This window comes from Anomaloglossus baeobatrachus, chromosome 5 (assembly GCF_048569485.1).
Source record: "Anomaloglossus baeobatrachus isolate aAnoBae1 chromosome 5, aAnoBae1.hap1, whole genome shotgun sequence".
NCBI lineage: Eukaryota > Metazoa > Chordata > Amphibia > Anura > Aromobatidae > Anomaloglossus > Anomaloglossus baeobatrachus.
This window is the reverse complement of record NC_134357.1, coordinates 78,485,251-78,508,966: the sequence shown is the minus strand read 5'-3', so window position 1 is coordinate 78,508,966 and position 23,716 is coordinate 78,485,251. Positions and strand designations below refer to the sequence as shown.

General features: G+C 45.8%; 1 protein-coding gene across 1 annotated transcript; it reads left to right on the top strand.

Annotated features, from left to right (window-relative positions):
* The first annotated feature begins 4,207 nt into the window (after positions 1-4,207).
* Positions 4,208-13,847, top strand: LOC142312657 (RING finger protein 122-like). The gene is made up of 4 exons (XM_075351653.1): positions 4,208-4,276; positions 11,501-11,542; positions 12,820-12,902; positions 13,751-13,847. Exons 1-4 carry the CDS (start codon positions 4,208-4,210, stop codon positions 13,845-13,847), a joined length of 291 nt encoding a protein of 96 aa, XP_075207768.1.
* The last annotated feature ends 9,869 nt before the right edge of the window (positions 13,848-23,716 follow it).

Below are 23,716 nucleotides of genomic sequence, written 5' to 3'. Positions count from 1 at the left end.
TCTTGCAGACTGCTCCAGGTCTCATATTTGAAGGCGCATTCTCTCAAAAGCAATTGTAAGATCCCTTCACGGGTAGTTAATCAAAACTCTAGCACTTTGTTTCCATCCATTTCTGGGGGCTTCTTGAACTTGAGGTCATTGTCCTGCTGGAAAACCCATGACTTAGGATGCAAACCCAGCTTTCTGGCACTGCATTGTGACTCCTTTGTTAATCCTCATGATGCCTTGCACACATTGCCAGAAGGCAGCAAATCAACCCACCAACATCTTTGAGCTTCCATCATATGTGACTATAGGTACTGTGTTCTTTTCTTTGTAGGCCTCATTCCGTTTTCAGTAAACAGAATGATGTAACTTAGCAAAAAGCTCTGTCTTGGTCTTATCTGTTTACAAGATGCTTTCCCTGAAGGATTTTGGTTTACTCGCACACATTTTGGCAAACTACATTGTAGCTTTATTATGTCTGTGTCAGCAGTGGGGTCCTCCTGGGTCTCCTTCATAGCGTTTCATTTCATTCAAATGTCGATGGATAATTCACATGGACACTGATGCACCCCGAGCCAGCAGGAAAGCTTGAATTTCTTGTAACTTGATTGGGGCTACTTATCGGCCTATCCTGGGTTGCAACCTTTAATCAACTTTTCTCTGCCATCCATGTCCAGGTAGATTAGCTACAGTGCCATGGGTTGTAAACTTCTTGATTATGTTGTGCACCGTGGACAAAGGAACTTGAAAATCTCTGGAGATGGACTTGTAACCTTTTAGATTGTTGATATTTTTCAACAATTTTGCTTCTGAAGTAGTCACACAGTTCTCTTCTCTTTCTGTTCTCCATGCTTAGTATAGCACACAGAGACAGACAATGCAAGCATTGAGTCAAATTCTCTCCTTTTTTTTTTTATCTGGTTTCAGGTGTGATTTTCATTATTGCCCTCAAGTGTTGTTTGCCGCAAGTGAGTTCGAATGAGTATCACATGCTTGAAACAAAGTTGTTTACCCCCAATTTTGGAAAGGTGCCAACAATTTTGTTTGGCCCATTTTTGAGGTTTTGTGTGAAATTATGTCCAATTTGCCTTTTTTTTTTTTTTCCCTCCAGTTTTTTTGTGTTGCTCCAATACAGACAAAAGAAATAAATGTGTATATCAAAACAGGTGTAATTGTACTAACTTTCTGGGAAAAACACTTCCATTTCCTGGAAAAATTTCAAGGGTGTCAACACTTTTGGACATGAAAAAATTCCATTCAGGATCAGCAACTGGCCACCTTCACATTAAGATGCTATTTTTCACATCCTGTTTTTATGGGGAAGTAAATTACAGACCATGAAAGACAAATCTAGTAGAGAGGAATGGCAAACAATGCACATACTATACTACTGACATGTGGCATCCAGACTCTTCTGGGTGTTCACTACCTGTGAAGAAACACAAATCACTTGTCAATTACTAGAATAGTTGTGTATGAAACCATTATCCAGGGACTCCTACTATACTTTGTTTCTTGTAGGAAGCCTATGGGAATAATTGGCCATAACTAGGGCATGTAGTATTTGTTCACAATTTTGTGTTTTTGGGTCCATGGAGGGTTTTTTCCCCCCAAACACAACAAAAAATCCATAATTTCGTATTGCATTACAAAAGAATGCTGCAAAAACTGCTGTGTGTGAAAGCACTCTTAATCGCATCATGATGTGGAGTCTGATGTGACACCTATTCTTGAGATTAGTGATGCTGAGAATATTTTGGATTTATAATTTCTTCTCTCACCAGAATATCCACAGATCATCCAATGTAAAAGATTAATATGACGAAGGAAACCGTTCCGGCAACACCACTGAACTTCTTCATTTTTGTTTTTGGCGCTGGGATTTTGCTACTTCTATTTTGCCTTTTCTTTTGCTGCTACGTTTTCAGGTACGGATTTGGTTGATTACGTGTGTATCTTTTAGGATTATCCCCATCTTATATATATAGCATATCACAAGATGTGTGATAGCTGCAGGTCCCACAGCGGAGCTTCCTTTGTAATGAATTGAGAGAACCATGCATCACCCACGACCACGTTTCTTCTGATAGCGCCATGCAGCAGAGGAATACTCTTAAGAAATATGTAGGTCACTATGATGGGACCAGATCTATCTTGCATTGTGGATGTACAATTAATGCACAAGATGGAACAACCACTGCAAGCTATTGTTACATGGTAATAATGCTCTCCTAAATAGCCAATGGTATCCCACTACTTAGATATAATATTGTGCACTCTGCAGGTACACCATGTGCTCTATATATCTGGGGTACCAGATAAAGTTAAGTTCCTCAGTCTAAAGGCCGCTTTACATGCTCCGATTTATCTGACGATCTGTTGTCAGGGTCACAGTCTTCGTGATGCACTTCCGTCATCGTTAGCGGCATCGTTGCGTGTGACACCTACGTGCGACTCCAAACGATCACAAATAGGGTGAAAATCATTGATCGTTGACACGTTGTTCAGTTTCAAAATATTGTTCATCGTTTGGAACGCAGCAGACATATTGCTATGTTTAAGCAAAAAACAGGATAGGAGCGTTAAATGGCCATACATCATACTGAGAAAAATTGAAAAGACTCCTTGTGATAAGAGTAATAATACATTTATTCCAAAATTACAACAACAAGGAGACAACATTGCAATTAATGAAAAAGTACATGGGTGCAGGAAAAATGGTTCCAGAAAAAGCTCCCAAACCATGGGCCCCTGCCATAATAGCTACAAATCATTGGGTCAGCGGTTCAAAGTTTAATTCATTGTAAATACATAAGTATATTGCCACTTACCCATCAGAGATAAAGTGCAACAGTGCTGGGCAAATGCCCAGGCGGGGGTCCAGTGCACTTGTTGTTGTAATTTTGGAATAAATTTATTATTACTCTTATCAAAAGGACTCTTTTCAATTTTTCTCAGTATGATGTATGGCCCTTTTAACGCTACGATCCTGTTTTTTGCTTAATATGTACTTTTGGAGTGGCCTAAAGAAATTTATATTTACCCCATCTGTTACCCTGAAATTCTGTATTATATTGCTATGTTTGACACCCTGGCAACGACGAACAACATCCACACGACCGCCTTGGTCAAACAATATATCGCTGAACGACGCAGCGTCGTTTGTGAGATGTGTACGTGTGACAACTACAAAACGACCTATGAGCGATCTCGGCAAATCGTAACAACGATCTGGGGTGTCACATCCCTAATGAGATCACTAGCGATATCGTTGTGTGTAAAGCAGCCTTTAGGCACAATCATATTCTCTCTGCGATAGAATTGGATTTTGTTAATGACACTCGATTCAAATTTGATCAAGTGTCAGCTAAGTGTGATCCAATTCTGTTATACAAGAGAATCGGAGCACACTATGAGGAGAAGATGGAGATCAAAATTCCACCATCTTCTCCATTCTGTGGATCTGAGAATATAGGACTGTACTTGGATGACAAGGAATTCCACACACCCGTGGATTTAAATGGGTGCGTGCCATTCGATTTGCATTGTCACTTGCAACATGCTGTGCTTTTCTCTCCTGCCAAATCGGCATGAGTAAAAAACTTTGATCGGCACCTTCCCATAGTTAACATTGGAGCAAGTGCTATATGAACCGGGCACAGGTCTTCTGACCCAACCCAGAAGTCTCATAGGTACAGATCAGGCTATTGAGTTCGGGTCAGGAGCCGTAGCCGGTCCGCACTTGGACTGTGAATGTCAGATGTGTGAAACCAGCCTTAAAGGGTTTGTCCACTACTTGGACAACCCCTACTTATTTTCATTGTTCACCCCTGTAAAAATATACAAGCCTATACTCTCCTCCAATATGGCCGCAGTTCCAGTGATGTTTGAAGTTGCTTTACCAGGCCCCATATGACATTGTTATGACATGCAAGCCCTGTGACCAATCAGCAGCTGGGTCTGTCTTCCTGCCTTCGGACATTCGAGCAGGATGTGAGCGCTGCATTGACTAACTGCTCAAACGTCTTAAACCAGGCTGAAGGAAGCCGGCGCTGATTGGTTGCGGGGCCCGAGTGTCCATGTCCTGTCGGCCCCAGGGAACGCGTCTTTAGATATCGCTGGAACCGCGGCTACATTGCAGTTGAGTATAGGTTTATGTATTTTTATGGGGGCGAACAAGGGGAATTAGTAGAGGTTGTCCAAGTAGTGGACAACCCCTTTAATGGTAGATAATTTCATTTATTTTAGACTCCAGGAACAGGAGCAGTACAGGAGACATGGCTATAAGAAGGTAAGTTCATCTGTTGTGACCTAACCACCATTATGTCAATATATCTATAAACAAATTCATTTTTCCAATATAATAATTGAAAAAAAATGGGGTTTTAGTTAAAGGTTCATTAACTGAAATATTAGGTCACACTGTGCTTCAGAGGACTTCTCCGCAGGTCCAACTTGGCCAGTTCCCGCTCTTATTTTATTCCCAATGCTTCCCTGGATATTCAGTTTTTTTTTCTTCTTTAAGTTCATGTAAAGGACGGGTTGCATAGTTTGTTTTGCGGTCTCTAAACACTCTACCATGGTACCCCTGATTGTGTGTGATCTGGGGATTTGCTGCTTAACCCTATACAGGCCACAAGTAGTTGGATGAAATAGGGGTCTTAAAAACGTACAATGAATCAGTGAGACCAGAATCTGTAGTAAAAAGATGAAAACAAGGAATTCCTTGAATAAAACTGTAACAAATGATGGCAGGCACAACACTTTGGGTACATTTCTCCTGTATCACACAGAGGCTCCATTAAGTAGACCATTTTGTATTTCTTCCTAGTCAGCGTAGGACCCCTCTAAACCTTAAGGACCAGCGTACACAATGGCTTTATGTAGCCCCCTGGCTGTGTAGGGCAGTTACGTCTCCCTCAGCTCTGCTTATTGCTATGGCTGGTGCTCCCTGATAGTGAGAGGAACCTTCTGGATACTCCTAAAGTCTCTGTACTCCGGCTGTATAAGTATTCAGTTGCAGTAACACTTGCTCTGGAACGTATCCCTATATTTTTTTGTCGCTGACATTCTCCTTACTTGTGGCCTTTTCCTAAAGCACAATACTTCTTATTTCTTCAATAGCTAACCATCCACTGCCTCACCACCAGGCAGGAACTAGCTCCCTGTGTGCCCACTCCTCCCAACCTGGGCTGCCCACTAACCGTTAACCCTGTCACTACTAGGCTCACTAAATGCTGCAACAGGTATTATGTAAAGTCACCTATACCTTCTTCATGATCGTTGATGTACATTTAAGTCAAAGGTAGTCTCCCCGCCTTTGATGAGGGCTTGCATGCCGAGCCCTCATCTTTCCTGGCAAATGTTGGCTGATTTAATCAGCCCGTCATGTGCCTCTAACAGCCATGGGTTAATCTGAGATCTGCCCGCTACTGTTTACCAGTTAAATCTCGCTATCAATCTCTGACAGCAGAATTTACCACTCCCTGGTGGGAATGCATCAATCCCAGCTCCCTTCAGTGGGAATGTGACGTGCTCGCGGGGCGTCGATGGGTTGTCAAGTCAGGTAGGGGTCAGCTGATGACCTCTGTCACTGTCATGACTATCCTCCTGGTCAGGGCACAAAAAATAAGTCCTCACACCAACCCAGATCCCTAAACGTGAAAATGTTACAGGTCACGGAAAATGGTAACGAAAGCAAACATTTCTTTTCTTGAAAATTTCTAAATTGTTTTTCACCACCTTAATACATGTTTGGTATCTGCGTACTTCTAAAGAACATGGTAAATAAAGAAAAAAACAAAACAACCCCTAAACATTTGTGGAATTGCACTTTTTTGCAATTTTAACTCGCTTGAAGTTTTTTCCCCCACTTTCCAGTGCATCACATGACAAAATGAATGACGTCATTCAAAAGTACAACTTGTTCCCCAAAAAAACAAGCCCTCATAAGGCTATGAGGATGGAAAAAGAAAATTGTTATGGCTAATGAAGGAGGGGAGGAAAAAACAAAAGCTCAAAAACGGAAATCGCTCAGGAGCGAAGGGATTATATATGAAGTCTTCACAGAATGTGTTAGAACGACTTCTCCACCTTTACATGCTTCCAGAGATATACAGTGCCTACAAGTAGTATTCAACCCCCTGCAGATTTAGCAGGTTTACACATTCGGAATTAACTTGGCATTGTGACATTTGGACGGTAGATCAGCCTGGAAGTGTGAAATGCACTGCAGCAAAAAAGAATGTTATTTCTTTTTTAATTTTTATTTTAAATTGTGAAAAGTTTATTCAGAGGGTCATTTATTATTCAACCCCTCAAACCACAAGAATTCTATTTGGTTCCCCTAAAGTATTAAGAAGTATTTCAGGCACAAAGAACAATGAGCTTCACATGTTTGGATTAATTATCTCTTTTTCCAGCCTTTTCTGACTAATTAAGACCCTCCCCAAACTTGTGAACAGCACTCATACTTGGTCAACATGGGAAAGACAAAGGAGCATTCCAAGGCCATCAGAGACCAGATCGTGGAGGGTCACAAGGCTGGCAAGGGGTACAAAACCCTTTCCAAGGAGTTGGGCCTACCTGTCTCCACTGTTGGGAGCATCATCCGGAAGTGGAAGGCTTATGGAACTACTGTTAGCCTTCCACGGCCTGGACAGCCTTTGAAAGTTTCCACCCGTGCCGAGGCCAGGCTTGTCCGAAGAGTCAAGGCTAACCCAAGGACAACAAGGAAGGAGCTCCGGGAAGATCTCATGGCAGTGGGGACATTGGTTTCAGTCAATACCATAAGTAACGTACTCCACCGCAATGGTCTCCGTTCCAGACGAGCCCGTAAGGTACCTTTACTTTCAAAGCGTCATGTCAAGGCTCGTCTACAGTTTACTCATGATCACTTGGAGGACTCTGAGACAGACTGGTTCAAGGTTCTCTGGTCTGATGAGACCAAGATCGAGATCTTTGGTGCCAACCACACACGTGACGTTTGGAGACTGGATGGCACTGCATACGACCCCAAGAATACCATCCCTACAGTCAAGCATGGTGGTGGCAGCATCATGCTGTGGGGCTGTTTCTCAGCCAAGGGGCCTGGCCATCTGGTCCGCATCCATGGGAAGATGGATAGCACGGCCTACCAGGAGATTTTGGCCAAGAACTCCGCTCCTCCATCAAGGATCTTAAGATGGGTCGTCATTTCATCTTCCAACAAGACAACGACCCAAAGCACACAGGCAAGAAAACCAAGGCCTGGTTCAAGAGGGAAAAAATCAAGGTGTTGCAGTGGCCTAGTCAGTCTCCTGACCATAACCCAATTGAAAACTTGTGGAAGGAGCTCAAGATTAAAGTCTACCTGAGACACCCAAAGAACCTAGATAACTTGGAGAAGATCTGCATGGAGGAGTGGGCCAAGATAACTCCAGAGACCTGTGCCGGCCTGATCAGGTCTTATAAAAGACGATTATTAGCTGTAATTGCAAACAAGGGTTATTCCACAAAATATTAAACCTAGGGGTTGAATAATAATTGACCCACACTTTTATGTTGAAAATTTATTAAAATTTAACTGAGCAACATAACTTGTTGGTTTGTAAGATTTATGCATCTGTTAATAAATCCTGCTCTTGTTTGAAGTTTGCAGGCTCTAACTTATTTGCATCTTATCAAACCTGCTAAATCTGCAGGGGGTTGAATACTACTTGTAGGCACTGTATGGGCCTTTTAATTTAGGATACCAATTTCGATGGTCTTTAGACAGGAGGTGTAGTTCCTAAGATAAGTAAGCAGAGCAAATTAAAAGCAAGCCACATAGTGAAGACCATAAAAATTAGCACTGAAGAAAAAGGCCTATATCTGTGGAACCATATGGTGGATTAAAAGAAAAAGTAAAAATAGAGGCGCAGTGAGAATAAAATACTAGCAAAACTAGACATGTTGAAAGTTTGTTTTTTTTAAAGGAGTTATTTAGTTTTTATTTTTTTTAGACCTCTGTTCCTCCGTCTTCCATTTACCCAAAAGACAGTAAAAAAATTGTTTAAAAGAACTGAGAGTCCTCAGTGGTTGACTTGATACCTTTTAATGGCTAACTGAAATCATGGTAATAAACAGTGTAGCAAGCTTTCAAGACTACTCAGTTCTCTTCATCAGGCTCAGTATAAGACAAACTTTTTTTTTTTAATAAAAGAATAACAGTATTTGGTAAGTTCAGAATAGCCCTTTAAGATTTTGATACGATCAGGTTTCCTCTCCTATGTATCTGATCTTATAACCAAGAAATACTTGCTGCTCTTGAGATCAGATGGTAATTTGCACCCGCTGCCATTAAAAACTATTTATAGGGCACAGCTGCTCGCTAATTCCGCAGAGCTTGTCAGCCGGCATGGATGTGGTCTCTAAAATGTCAAAACTTCAGATCCATCAAAAACTTTATCCTTACTGTACTTAAAGTGAATATGCATCCAGAACCACGAGCAGTTCAGAGTGCATATGTCTAAACCCTGGCTAACTGTCCCTGTATCTATTTAGCATACATAAAGAGATCTTTAGAAAAAGTATTTCTAAATATCCTTTATAATAGGTTAATGAGGCCAGCGACTAGTCGCAAGGGCGTTAGTTCCCTGGCTAGTTGGTCCTCTTAAGGTGCCGTCACACTTAGCGACGCTCCAGCGATCCCACCAGCGATCTGACCTGGCAGGGATCGCTGGAGCGTCGCTACATGGTCGCTGGTGAGCTGTCAATCAGGCAGATCTTCACAGCGATCAGAGATCAGCCACCAGTCACCCGTGTAACGACACTGTGCTTGGTAACCATAGTACACATCGGGTTACTAAGCAAAGCGCTTTGCTTATAGTTACCCGATGTGTACCTTGGCTACGTGTGCAGGGAGCCGGCTTATAGAAGCTGCGGACGCTGGTAACCAAGGTAAATATCAGGTAACCAATCAAAGCACTTTGTTTGATTACCCGATGTGTACCTTGGTTACCAGCATCCGCAGAAGCCGGCTCCCTGCTCCCTGCACATTCAGATCGTTGCTCTCTCGCTGTCAAACACAGTGATGTGTGCTTCACAGCGGGACAGCAACGACCAAAAAATGTTCCTGGACATTCAGCAACGACCGGCGACCTCACAGCATGGGCCAGGTCGTTGCTGGATGTCACACACAGCGACATTGGTAGCAAGATCGCTGTTGCGTCACAAAAACCGTGACTTAGCAGCGATGTCGCTTAGTGAGACGTGGCCTTTAGCATGTTAGCACTCCTCTGATAATGAATGCGCAGCGTCAGAGGTATGGTCACTCTCACCTCTCTATTGCCACTGTGCCGATGCTGGATTTCGGCACAGTGCAGATGATCAGAACGTCCTGGACTTCTAGTCATGAGCACTATAAAACTGGGTGTACAGCTCCCGGCTTCAAACTGGTGTAATATTCTGATCATGCGCACTGAGCCGAAAACCAGCGGTTGCATCAGAGAGGTGAGAGCGACCATGCCTCTAACGCCGCACATTCATTAGCATGTTAGCATGCCTACAGGGGAGTGCAAACATGCTAAGGGGGCTGACTAGCCAGGGAACAAACGCCCTTGTGACTAGTTCCTGGCCTCATTAACATATTATAAAGGCTCTTTAGAAATACTTTTTCTAAAGATCTCTTTATCTATGCTACTAGATACAGGGATGGTTAGGAAGGGATTAGCAATATGCACCCAGAACTGCTCGTGGTTCAGGGTGAATATTGCATTTGACACATTCCCTTTAAAGGGAACCTGACAGCTGACACATGCACCCCCGATCTATTTGTGGCGCCCCTGACCTGGTCAGGCGCCACGGAGTACTGCACCCATGCTGGGTGAGTGCAAACAGGTAATCCAAAGGCTGGAATAGGGTGTGTACGCACAGACACATAGTGACCAGGTCTCACACACCATTGAGGGGACCCCTGGGCAGACCCAGGAGGGGGCGTGCCTCCACATCCAATCAAGGGGTGCGGTACAGAGGCTGGAAGCTAGGTTGCAGTGGCAGTCAGAGTAAAGAATAGCTGGAGGTAGCCAGTCTGAAGTGGAGACGCAGGAGAGCGTACACGCTAGTCAGACCCTGCACGTGTAGTGGCTGTTGGCGGGGGAGAACGGTCACCAGAAGTTGGCCAGAAAGACGCTGAGGAAGTCATCTGGTCGTGTACGGATACTTCTGGTGGCTAGGCACGCACGGGGAACAGGTCCCTAGAGCCAGATATCCATTTAATGGTCTGCTAAACCTGCCGGTGGGGTGGACCACAAGTCCCACACCAACCAAAACAGAGTCCGAGCATCAGCAGCAACGAGGGGGCCCATAAGGAAGATCGAGCCTGGAGCCATCTTCCTTGGTCCACACTGCCAGCAAATGGGCCAGAAAGGGGAGAAAAGGCAGTTGCGACTTCCCTGGATGAATCCCACAGTACTTTAAGTCAGGGGTTGTCCAAAACAAGAAGTGCTAGGAAGGCGAGCTAACGGTTACCCTTATACCAGCCTGAAGGATACCTGGTTCTCTCTTGGTGTATCTCAGCATCGCCCGGGTACCACTTGAAGCATTTGAAAGTGAGTAAAAACCAGTTGCAAGACACTTTGGACGGAGATTGAATTATTCTGCGACCTGTTGTTCTACATGCATACACCCGAGCCCCTCGGGCCAGCCTCACTCTCGGGAGGCCATACCACCCGACTGCAGATTCCATCAGCCCCAGACGCTCGTTAAACTGCAGTGGCGGTCACCTATAACCCTGACCGCAAACAGAGAGTGGCGTCACGACTCAGAAGTAAATAACCGGACATACCTGTTGCCAGAGAAGATCCCTAAGAGAAATCCCTGCGGCGTCCCTGAGGTGACCGCCGTGGCGGTGGGCGACTCACATAGACTGCATGTATCAGGTACTGGTTGTATGATCTCAGCCATTTTTGACTCTGAAACGTTGTGGTGTTTCAGAGAAAAACATCCTGAAAAAGCCGCCAGTGACTGAGCCTCAAAGGCCCATAAACTGGGATTCTCAACAAAGAGTCATCAAAAAGCAAGTAGGGGAAAAAAAATAGAAAAGTAAATGGGAAGGCTAGGGAAGTTTTAATTCAAGTATATTAGAATAGAGTTTGGATTATGGCACTAAATAGATAAGGCTTTAGGAAGTAAAAACTCTTGGCCTTTGGACCACTCCTTTAACACGAGTAGACGCGCAGGACCTGAGGCTATCGTATGCTCGTGTCTTCAGCCTGCATTACTGTGAGATGTTTTATCTCGGCTGTGTATCTGTACCGTGTCCGGTAACCTCCAGCTTTTCCACCTTATGAAGGTTTATTACTTTGCCTTAGAACTGAGCCCACTTCTGCTATGGCACAATGCTGGTGCCGGGTATTATGAGAGGATCCAGAAGACTGAGTGGTGTAACTCTTACATCTCTATGAATATTTTATTAATCAGGAATTCCACTACTTAAAAATGTTTTTAGAATAATTTGTTAGAGTTTTTGACCTGTAGCTCCATATATCTTTTCTAGGTGGTGTTAAAGAAGAAATCCAAGAAAACCAACCTCATCGGAGTAAGCCTGATACCAATGTTGCTTTTGGGGCAAATTATTCATGCACTGACATAAACACTTTAGTAAGTCGTGAATTTTTTGTGTAGCTCGAAAGTTGCACAAATAATATTGCAACCTTTGGCATTTACACGCCAGTAGCAGCCAGCTACACTAATATGGAGGGGGTGGAGGAAGGTCATGCCCGCCAGTCAAATTCACAAATTCATCTAAAACTATGTCACCAATGGGGTACAACTCACTCCAGAAATGTACACCACAAAATCTCATGGTGGCACATACTGGGAACCAGTCATTTATTAAGAAGCACATGCCACTTAATGAAACGCTCATTGGAGCATAGTCACCTTATTTATAAAGTCTGGCATGTGCTATACCATTCTTAATGAATTGCCCCCCTAAGGCCCAGTGCCCACGCTGCGTATTGTGACGCGGATTTTGACACAGATTTTCAGAAATCTGCAGCAAAATCTGCATGTCCATTGTGAAGCCAGCAAAGTCTATGAGAATTCAGAAGTGCTGTGCCCACGTTGAGTATTTTTCCCTTGCGTATTTGGTGCAGATTTCTTTTTTTCTGCACCAAATCCCCACCAAATATGCAAGGGAAAAAAAAGCAACATGAGCACAGCACTTCTGAATTCTCATAGACATTGCTGGCTTCACAATGGAAATGCAGATTTTGCTGCAGATTTCTGAAAATACCCGTCAAAACTAGGCATTGGGCCTAAGAGTATCTTCACACTAAGATTTTTTGCTGACTTTTTGGAGCAGAAACACCAAGTTTTGAAGAGAATCTTGGAGAGTTTTTCTCCATAGATTCCTAAAAAAATATTAGTGTGAACATAGTCAAAGGATTAATTCAAACGTTTCACTTGTGTTTTTTTCTCTTGGCTAGAATAAGTACTCATTATAATCTATGGGCTTGGTCACATGGCCATTTTTTTTTTATCTAATTTGCAATATAATATATCTCAATCAATGGTGTAATGGGTCAGTGAAAAAAAATGGCATCTGCTTGTAATGGGCCATGATTCATAATTGGCACAGAAAATACTGTAGAGTGTGCGCGTGTATGTATGTACAGTATGTGTATATGTATGAATGTATCTTTGTGTGTATATACATCTGTGTGTGTGTGTATGTATATACTGTATATCTATTTATTTTCTATTTATATTGTTAAAGTGTACTTGATAAGGTTTACGTAAATCTAGTCTCTAGATCTTTCATCGCTTTATCACAACAGGCTGATAGTAGGCGTGTAACTTATATATCCACAGCAAGTGTGTGCCGTGTGTCTGGACGAGTTTAGGCTGGGGGAAGAACTTGGCTTGTGTCCTTGTGCTCACGCGTTCCACACAAAGTAAGTGCCAGCGGAAGAGGGAGAAGTATTCTGTATGACGAGTCACTGACAGTGTCACACTCAACATCTGTTCAGAATTACACAACTGCTGACAAATTAGATATTTATATTCCGGAGGTTGATTTGATTATTGGAATGATACCTCACGGATGTCCAGAAAGGAGCTTACAAATGATTAAAGTCCATAAAATAGAAAATAAGGTCGGCACTGTTTCCAGGAACCGGATAAGCTTATTGGGGGGATATAGTCACAAGTGGGGTGCACAATATTTGAAAAAGTTCAAATGTAACGCATCAAAAACTAGAGAGACACTCACCAAAAAGTATTATTCACACAAATGACAGAGCGCATTGACCAGACCAGACCATGAAACGAGCGTCACAGATGCACCTGTTCAGACTGCATTTTGTGAGTGCCGTCAGTCTTTTTGTCTAGATTATGGAGTCATGCCCTCTGACTGTGCACCCCTCCCCCATTAGCCACAAGTAATTTTATTCTCTAGTAGCAGGTTCCTATTTGCCCAGAGAGAGGCTTCAGTTCAGTGTAGGTTTCCAGTATACAAGGTATGCCTTGACGTGGCTACTGGGCAGATACAGAAATGGCCATGTTTGTATACTAAATATCTCAGTTTTTTTCTAGATTTCTTTAAGCAGTAATGCATGTTTATATTCTTGCATTGTTTGCATGATTTAGCATTACAGAGTGCAACTGTCATTTTTTGTTACAATATATTAACTAAATTATACATTTTTTTTTACATAAGCATTTAGAACAGGTTCCCCCTTGAAACCAGTAGGTGAAACCAAAGTTATGGCAACATAACTGACTTTCTTCTTTCTCTCTTGAGGTGTTTGATGAAATGGCTGGAAGTGCGGAACTCATGTCCGATGTGTAATAAGACCATTTCGGTGCCATTGGCCGGACCTTCGTTAGACATGTGGTGATTTCAGGCCTATATTTATCCTCCTGTAATGCCTGAGAAAACTTGGAAATGTGCAAAGTATCTTGCACTTGTCATGGAGGCTCAGCTTTCACCACTTGTAGAAGTATTTGGTGGGATGATCCTGTCTCAGGTTATATGAGGGGACCAAGGGATTATCAATCATCAAGGATTATCGGTCAGCAAGTGGTAACCCATCACCGGGAATAGATCTGATCGTCAATAAAATGAGACTGTTGAATTGTATAGAACGTGCTGAAATCAAGTTGGAGGAGAGCAAGGAAGGAGGGTAGGACATTAACGGTATAATGACGTGCAGGTAATGGTGGAAGAGTAAAATCGGTGGCATAGCTCTGTCCAAGATTAATGATGCAAGTTCACATTATGGCTGCAAAATCCAGATATTTTAGCAAATCTACCAAACCAAACTTAAAGGTTTTCAGAGATCATAACGTTAATGGACTATTGCACGCCATTGATGTAAATAGCATGATACGGCAATACCATGCACCGGCGCTGAGGAAGAGTAGCTGATCTACAGGGATATGGAAGGCTGTACACATTGAAAAGACTGCATTGCTCACACAGGCGCCATGGCCCCTTCAAACAAGTTTTTTTTTTTTTCCTCTGCTTATAAGTTTTCTCGGCTCACCTCCCTGCAACATGGCTCCATGCAAGTGCATGTGGCTAGCTGTAACGATAACTGAAGAATCAGGGGACGGTGTAGTCTATCTATCTATCGATCTATATAATATATATACATACATACACTCACTGAAACAGATATAAATGCTGCCGTGAACTTGGTTCAGCTTGCTATGCCATAACATTATAAGAAGGGAATACGCCATGGGTCAGATACTGGTACCAATTGCTATGTAAGGATAGTCTGTCGACCCAAAAATGACCTGTGAAACCAATCACAGGCGCTCGGTGCATCCAAGTGCTCCATCCTATCTACTGTTTTTTTTCCATCGACCTTTGTCCTTCTTGATTGACCGATCTATCATTACAGTAGCCAGAGGTGGATGGGAAAACAAGTCGGTGGGAAGATGCGATGAGACTGTACTTCATTTCAAGTGTCACATTTTGCTGCCCCCCCCACCCCTAAACCCAAAAACCATTGGCCTTTAGGCTAATGCTATACCTAGACTTATTTTGTTACAAGACATACTGTAGTTCTAAAATGTCCATAAGAATACTTTCTGTAGCCTGAAAAATTGCTTCAAATTCACTACTGACGACTGAGTAGCTATTGTAGGGATTTCTTTTAATCACCGCATCAGATTTTAGGGCGATTTTAAAATTAGTAATAAACAATAATATCCAATTACTGTATATAGCACCAGTAGTTCCATAGCGCTTTGTAAAAAAATATTAGCAACTTTATATTCCCCACAGAGCAATGTAAAAATCATTTGGTTGGCAGGAATGGATTCAATAGAAAACCAAAATCTTACTACAAAAGGTATAAATAGCAATGTGGTTAACAATGGAAACAAATAGTAAAAGTCAAGGATTTTTTTTTTTTTTTTAGGAGCAATTCTTTTTTGTGAACCCGCTACAAAAAAACTCTTTAAGCACACAATTTAACAGTTACAGTAGTGTTGAAAATAATAGCAGTCCAATATGACTAAAGGCCGCTTTACACACTGCGATATCGGTACCGATATCGCTAGTGTGGGTACCTGCCCCCATCTGTTGTGCGACACGGGCAAATCGCTGCCCGTGCCGCACAACATCGCCCAGACCCGTCACACATACCTGCCCAGCGACGTCGCTGTGACCGGCGAACCGCCTCCTTTCTAAGGGGGCGGTTCGTTAAGCGTCACAGCGACGTCACAGTAGCATCACTGAACCGCCGCCCAATAGAAGCGGAAGGGCGGAGATGAGCAGGACGTAACATCCCGCCCACCTTCTTCCTTCGCATTGCGGCTGGGAGGCAGGTAAGGAGCGGTTCCTCGTTCCTGCGGTGTCACACGGAGCGATGTGTGCTGCCGCAGGAACGAGGAACAACTTAGTTACTGCTGCAGTAACGATTTTTGAGAATGGACCCCCATGTCACCGATGAGCGATTTTGCACGTTTTTGCGACGATGCAAAATCGCTCATAGGCGTCACACGCAACGGCATCGCTAATGCGGCCGGATGTGCGTCACCAATTCCGTGACCCCAACGAGTTCGCATTAGCGATGGCGTAGCGTGTAAAGCCCCCTTTAGGCTGCTTTCACACCTCCGGTTTTAGCAGAGCCGGCCAATCTGGCTCTAAAACCTATGCAACGGATGCGGTGACAATACCGCATCCTTTGCATAAGTTTTTTTTACATGCGGCCCGTCCGTTTTTTGCCGCTTGCGGCAGGCTACTGAGCATGCGCAGTGGAAAAAAAACGCATGCGGCGGCCGGATGTGGTTTTTGCCGCAGGACGCCGCATGCGGCATCCATAGGCATGCATTGCAAATCGCGCCAGATGCGGCGCGATGCGGGTTTTTTTGCCGGACAAAAAAATATGCCAGGCAACGTTCTATCCGGCCGCTGCATCGGCTAAATCTGTTGCATGCGGCAAAAAACGGACGGAACGCAAGCCCATGCGGCACAATACGGCACTAATGTAAGCCTATGCAAAAATCCCGCAACCGGCGGAAAAAAAAAACGGTTTCGGTTTTTCTGCAAAGCGCCGGATTGTGCCGCACAGGAAAACCGGAGGTGTGAAAGCAGCCTAAGGGGTACTTTGCACGCTGCGACATCGCAGGCCGATGCTGCGATGCCGAGCGCGATAGTCCCCGCCCCCGTCGCAGCAGCGATTTCCTTGTGATAGCTGCCGTAGCGAACATTATCCCTACGGCAGCTTCACATGGACTCACCTGTCAGGCGACCGTCGCTCTGGCCTGCGACCCGCCTCCTTGTTAAGGGGCGGGTCGTGCGGCGTCATAGCGACGTCACACGCCAGGTGGCCAATCGGAGCGGAGGGGCGGAGATGAGTGGGATGTAAACATCCCGCCCATCTCCTTCCTTCCGCATATTCTACGGAAGCCGCAGTGACGCCGGTAGGAGATGTTCCTCGCTCCTGCGGCTTCACACACAGCGATGTGTGCTGCCGCAGGAGCAAGGAACAACATCGGACTGTCGCGTCAGCGTAATCATGGATTACGCCGACGCTGCACCGATGATACGATTACGACGCTTTTGCGCTCGTTAATCGTATCATCGAGCCTTTACACACTACGATGTCGCATGCGATGCCAGAAGTGCGTCATTTTCAATTTGACCCCACCGACATCGCACCTGCGATGTCGTTGTGTGCAGAGCCCGCCTTACCCTATTGTTCGCTGTTTTTAGAATAAATTAATTACCACATCAGACAATTTACCAGTTGGTGCAGTAGATTCTTAGAAAACCCCCAAACTCGTCATTCATGATCTGCAGATTTTTGAGTTTGTGTATTTGAATAATTGAAATCCATGTGTTCAAAATAATAGCAGTGAGGCGTTACATTAGTAAGGTCAATCATTCTGTGAAAAAAATGGTGTGGATCAAGTGGCCCTTATTTAAAGGGAACCTGTCATCAGATTTGGTGACTATAAGCTGCGGCCACCACTAGTGGGCTCTTATACAGCATGTTAGACTGCTGTGTATAAGTGCCCAGGCTGCTGTGTAGAACGAAAAACCTAAATGGTCGGTGCGGTGCAGACTGGTCAGATGGATGTCTGCGTTCTCCGGGTGCGGCACCTCCTCTTTCGGCCATCTTCTTCTGAAGCCAGGGTGCATGACGTGTCCTACGTCATCCACACTAGTCGGCATCGAGGTCCTGCGCAGGCACAGTACAATACTTTGATCTGCCCTCGGATCAAAGCGCGCCTGCGCAGGACCTCAATGCCGGTATGTGTACATGACGTAGGATGTGTCATGCACCCCGGCTTCAGAAGAAGGATGAAGATGGCTGAAAGAGGTGACAGGTTCCCTTTAAAAGTAAAGCCAGCTCAAGTTGTATTGCACATACATTTCTTTCTGAAAAAATGAGAAATATGGGTTGTTCAAGACATTGTTCAAAAGAACTATGTACTTTGATTAAAAAGTTGATTTGAGAGCTTAAAACTTATGAAGAAGTGCAGACAATGATCGTCTGTTCAGCTAAAATGATCTCCAATGCTTTAAAATGGAAAGCAAAAACAGACGTGGAAGAAAACGGAAGATAGCCATTCGAATGGATGGAAGAATAGCCAGAATGGAAAAGCCTCAGCCAATGATCAGCTCCAGGATGATCAAAGACATTCTCAAGTTACCTGTGAGTTCCGTAACAGTTAGATTTGCTTCACACAGGCGTCTTCTATTAGCAAGAAGTTCCCGCAAAGTCCCATTGTTAAACAAAAGACATATACTGAAGCAGGTACAATTTGCCACAGAACACATCAACTGACCTAAAGAGAAATGGAGAAACATTTTGTGAACTGATGAAAGTAAAATTGTTCTTTTTGGGTCCTAGGGCCGCAGACAGTTCGTCAGACGACCCCCAAACTTTGAATTCAAACCACAGTACACTCTGAAGACCGTGAAGCATGGTGGTGCAAGCATCATGATATGGGCACATTTCTCTTACTATAGTGCCAGGCCTATTTACCGCATACCAGGGATCATGGACCAGTTTGCATATATCTAAATACTTGAAGAGGTCATGTTGCTTTAAGTTGAAGAGGAAATACCCTTAAAATGGGTGCTTCAACAAGAGACCGACCCTAAACACACCCGTAAATGAGCAAAATCTTGGTTCCAGTCCAACAAAATTGAGGTTATGGAGTGCCCAGCGCAATCCCTGGACCTTAATCCGATAGAACACATGTAGGGTGACATCAAAAATGCATTTCTGAGGCAAAGCCAACAAATGCAAATAAATTGTGGGATGTAGTCAAAGCTAGAGATGAGCGAACCTTTGAAGGTTCTGTTCGCTGGCAGCAATTGAACGGAATCTCCAATGGTTCGAATTTGTCCTGATCCCGGTTTGAAATCACTGATTGGACAGTTCCGGTCTCCACCCACATACAGCCAGCCATAAGCAGATCACATCCCGGTGAGGGTAATAGGGCTTTTCCCGTTGTTGTTGTTGCACACTACATCCAATCACACTGTTGTTACCCCCAGTGTGAGCCGTTCAAACACTGCAAGCGGCTCGCACTGGGCTGAGCACAGCCGAGCACCGAGCACAGCAGAGCACAGCCGAGCACAGAGCACAGCCGAGCACCGATCACAGCCGAGCACAGCAGAGCACAGCGATGCTCGCACAAGTGAAGTTCACACAAAGCACCAGAACTCCGAACCCTGTTTTGTTGTTTTTCTTTCAATTCTGTGCTTGGTTCAAAAACCAAACCTCGGGCTCGCTCATCTCTAGTCAAAGCATGCTGGGCTAGAAGAAGAGTTGAAGATGCCAGAGGTTGACTCTATGCAACATAGATGTGAAGCAATTCTAAAAAAAACCCTGTGGTTATACAACTAAATATTAGGTTATTGATTCACAGGAATGATAAAGCCTAAATAAAAAGGACATTTTAACTATGTAAAGACAGATATAAACGCTATTTTTTGCAACAGCCCAATAGAAGGATTTTTGTGTACTCACCGTAAAATCTCTTTCTCTGAGTCTTCATTGGGGGACACAGGACCATGGGTTATGCTGCTGTCACTAGGAGGCTGACACTAAGTAAACAGAAAAAGTTAGCTCCTCCCCAGCAGTATAACCCCTGAGCCGGAGGCGGGCTCAATCAGTTTAGTGCACAAGCAGTAGGAGGAGAACCAAACAATCCTGAATAAAACAAGGTAAGAAACTATGACGATCCTTCGTGTGACCAGTGACCTGGGAATACAGGCACTGGGGCAACAGGCATGTCCTATATAACAAAAAACACAAGCAGGGTGGGTGCTGTGTCCCCCAATGAAGACTCAGAGAAAGAGATTTTACGGTGAGTACACAAAAATCCTTCTTTCTCTATCGTTTCATTGGGGGACACAGGACCATGGGACGTCCAAAAGCAGTCCCTGGGTGGGAAGAAAAACCATCACCGGAGATAGGAAGGAAGCCACTTCCCCCTTGCTGGGCTTGACCCAGACCTACAAGCGCCTAATGTTGTTACAGGTGTGCCAATGCCACCCGCAAACCCTACGCCAAGACTGGCCTCTGCCGAAGCTTGGGTGTGAACTTGGTAGAAAAAAGTCAAGGTATGCCAGCTAGAGCGGCCCTGGTCAAACGACGACTGGAGTTCAATCGTTCGAGGGTGCCCCTTGCCCGGTAGACCGCGGCGGAAGTCCGTCCTTCATGCGATAGTCTGCACATATGGAGGAAAGGATCCATGTGAAATTCTGGCCCCTGGCGCCAGCACACGCTTCTTGGGCAAGGGTGGAAGGATGGATTGACGGTCGGTGAGACCGAAAAATGATGTCCGGCAGGCACGAAAAACTGAGGGCTCGCACCAGCCCTGGAACGAACTATGCCCCTTTTAGGCCGAGAGAGGAGCCTAGAACCGAAAAAAACGAAAACCAAAGTCCTCTGCTGGAAGGAAACAGCGAGGTGTCTTGGACAGAAACGAAAGGTTCTGGATGTAGCCCCCCCTTGTCCTGCTGGCGGAGCCGGAAAAGTGGGGAAAAAACGACAAGAGGGCTGTCCGCCCTGATGTCGTCTGTAACAACCCGATGGCCACGAGGAGCCCACCTATCAAAAAACAGGTGGGAGCAGAGAAAAAAGGGGAACCTTGATCGAACCCATCACTGGATTCAGGTCCCACATCTCTAGTGAACGCTGAAATAAATCTTCGAGGAAACTTTATTCCCGGCCCTCTTCAATGCCTGCCATCATCTTGCCCACAGTCCTGACGAGCCAGCATCCGGGATCCACTGATGAGGCCATGTAACTTGGGACTTCTGAGCCCTGGTAGAATAGAGGGGCCCCGACACTGAAGAATTTTGCGGTCTGGAAGGGGCCACGGGGAATTTGCGAGATGAGTAAATGATGTGAAACTATGCTCGCCTGGGTCACTCCCGATCTATCGCTTGCCTTGGTCCATCTTGAGAACCCTCGAGATCATAGGAAGCCGCGGGCAGATACACGAGAGCCTGAACAGGCTACACGACCGGACTAGGGCGTCGACATCTAGTCCAGAGCAGGTGCATACTCTAAGCACCCTTGACAGATCTGGACCGGAAGGCCAAAAATGGTCCACGACCGGAGGTCTTCCTTCGCCAGAGATCTGGCTGGTGATTTCCGCGTTGGAGCCCTTTACCTACGCGAGGTCCATCCTACCGCGGACATCGGCCGTCTAAACGTCCACGCTAGGGATGTGCTGCCGAGATTAGCGAGCGAAGGGACCCGTCCCAGAGCAAGATCTTCTAGGCCTCTTCCCTTGCCATGACACTCTGTGCAACTTCCTGGTGGATGATGTAACCACCGCTGCGGCATGGTCCGGCTGGAACCTGGCTGGGTCACCGCGACCTAGAGACGAAATTGTAACTGTGCTAGCCAGCTGCCTCTGAAGTCCGGAATGTTGAAGGAGAGACGACTCTCTAGGAGTGTCCCTCGGGACCCCGCCGAGGAATGGTGGGATAGCAAACCCTAGCACGGGGGGCTGGTGACGGTTGATAATAAGCTCCAGAAGACTGGTCCGCTAGGAGGGGATTGGCGGGTCACCCGCGAAGACGGAACCTTCCTGTCTCCGTTCCTCAGTGCGCTCCGTTGGAGAGTCCGGGATGAAATCTGGTATGTGCACCGTCGCTATCACCACCACAGGCTGTGAAGGAGCCAAAAAACCGAAGGGAAGAAACGGGCGCAGGAGGCAAAAGGCACGCGGGACTCTGTGCCAGGAGGGAAAAAACTACTCCTGCGTGAGGAGTAGCCACCCTTGAACGGCTCGAATACTGTGCCTGAGGGATGATGGACCGGACCGGGTCCGGGAGGGCTCCTTCCGGTAGCCCAGCTACCCTAGTAGCCAGGAAGGGGTAGCTTCCTAGAGGGTGATGATGGTCTGAGCCTCAAGGCGATGGTTCTTGAAGGGAGACTCTGGGCCTCCCGGTCGTTTTTGGGCAGAGAAAGCCTAGCAGCTCTGCAGGGTAGGATACGTAGGGACAGTGATCCCTGTAAGCGTTTTTAGAAAGGCTGGAACGGACCGCAGCCCTGCAAGGCGGAGATGGTTGTTGTAGGGATAAAGGCTTCCAGACGGGTTAGCGTGAGGGAACGAACCTGGTGCATCAGGGCCGATGCCGGGAAGGGGATATACCCTTCTCTTACGTAGCCTAGGGGGGAGAGTAGCCTACCCTGACGTAGTCTAGGGATAAACTCGACCTATCTCCGAAAGGGCGTTCCCGAAAGTCTGAAAAAAAGTCAGCGACTTCCTAGATATCGAATCTGCGTTCCTGATCCCGAGTCAGAGGTCTCGATGGTGGGAACACTGATGCTAGAGGTTCAGGCCGAGTAGCGGGCAGACATCAGGTTTGTGAAAAGAGGGTACTCACTCAAGAGGATACCCAGCCCTGGGTCGGCATAGGTGGGACGTGGACCGCTGCGTATGGTGTCCGGGAAGTCCCTGCGGAGCGGCACGATAGTGACGAGAAGCCCCGAGGAACCCAGGCGGGTCGCATAAAGGGTAGCGTGTCGCTTCCTTTCGGAGCCCCCTTCGAGAAGGGGCAAGACAAATAAACAGACTTACCACTGGGAAAAAACACGTCCGGGGATTATCCATGATCACGCAGTGGCCCCCACCTTGTTCCCTGGAAAGAGGCATGCCCCCATTCTCCAGAGCCCTTTGGGGGGGATGAAATGACAATAACACGACTTACCGCTGGTAAACGCCGTGTCTGGTTGCCGTCTGTGATCATTAGCGACTCCAGTATAGTGTGCCCCTTCTCTCCGAAATCGCCTTGGAGAAGGGAAAAAAGACAATGACAAGACTTACTGCTGGTCAACTCCGTGTCTGGTAGTTGTCTGTGAGCCCGCGGTAACTCGGCGAGCTTTGGATGTCCTCTGAGCACATAAGGGTCTGCTTCAAATGTCTTAAGGGAGACCTGCATGCACGGAGAGAAGAGGGCTGTGCGTAGCCTTACGGCTTGACTCACCATTTGTAGCAGGCTATTCGTCATGCGCCAAGACATCCGGGTCCTGCTCGGAATCCAGCGGAGGTGGAAGCCTGGGCCATCACCCCAGAGCCGGAAGACTGCCAGAGGAAGGACAGTCTGGACCTGGGGGATAAGTGGAAACTGGGGGGCCACAAGGACGAGACCTGGCGGGTCCGCTTCCAGCATAGGAGAAAAGGTCCCTGGTACGGGACTCCCCTCCCCGAGGGGATTGCGCCAGTCCTATGTATGGTATGACCGAGCATCGGCCGGAGACGCAGCGCATGCGCACGAACCCGAGGGACGTAGCGAGGGGAGTTGTGGCCTGAGACAGGGCGTTACAAGCCGGCAGGGGTCAACAGCAAACTGACATCTTCTTGAAACTGACTCACAAAAAAAGGGGACCGAGTCTTGGGCTTACCGGCCCAAAATCACTAAAAAGTCGAGCTGGAAACGCTATGTACTAAAAAACGTGATAGAAAAACAAGTGCCCGCATAAGCAATGTAGGAGTCAATGTATGAAAGATCGTGCACGTATCTATAATAAAAAAATCGACCCATATAAAAAAATATACACTACCAAAAGAGTGTGCTTTGTTTTTCCCCGAAAAAGGTTGCTGGAGCCTCAGCAATCCGCAGATCCGGGAGTCTGCCATAATCTTTGTTGTTTTTTTTTTTTTTTGTCTTTTAAATAAAATGAACGCTGAGGGAGCGGGAAAAAATATCCCCCACCCCCCTGATGATGCTTGGGGCAGAGCGGAGGGCGGAGAAGGAGAGGCCGGCGGCCAA

Bases quoted from the DNA above. Each gene is read 5' to 3' on its own strand.
- LOC142312657 (XM_075351653.1), top strand. From the start codon at position 4,208: ATGGTAGATAATTTCATTTATTTTAGACTCCAGGAACAGGAGCAGTAC. The intron at 4,277-11,500 runs GTAAGTTCATCT...TATCTTTTCTAG, and splicing joins GGAGACATGGCTATAAGAAG to GTGGTGTTAAAGAAGAAATC. The intron at 12,903-13,750 runs GTAAGTGCCAGC...TTCTCTCTTGAG, and splicing joins GCTCACGCGTTCCACACAAA to GTGTTTGATGAAATGGCTGG.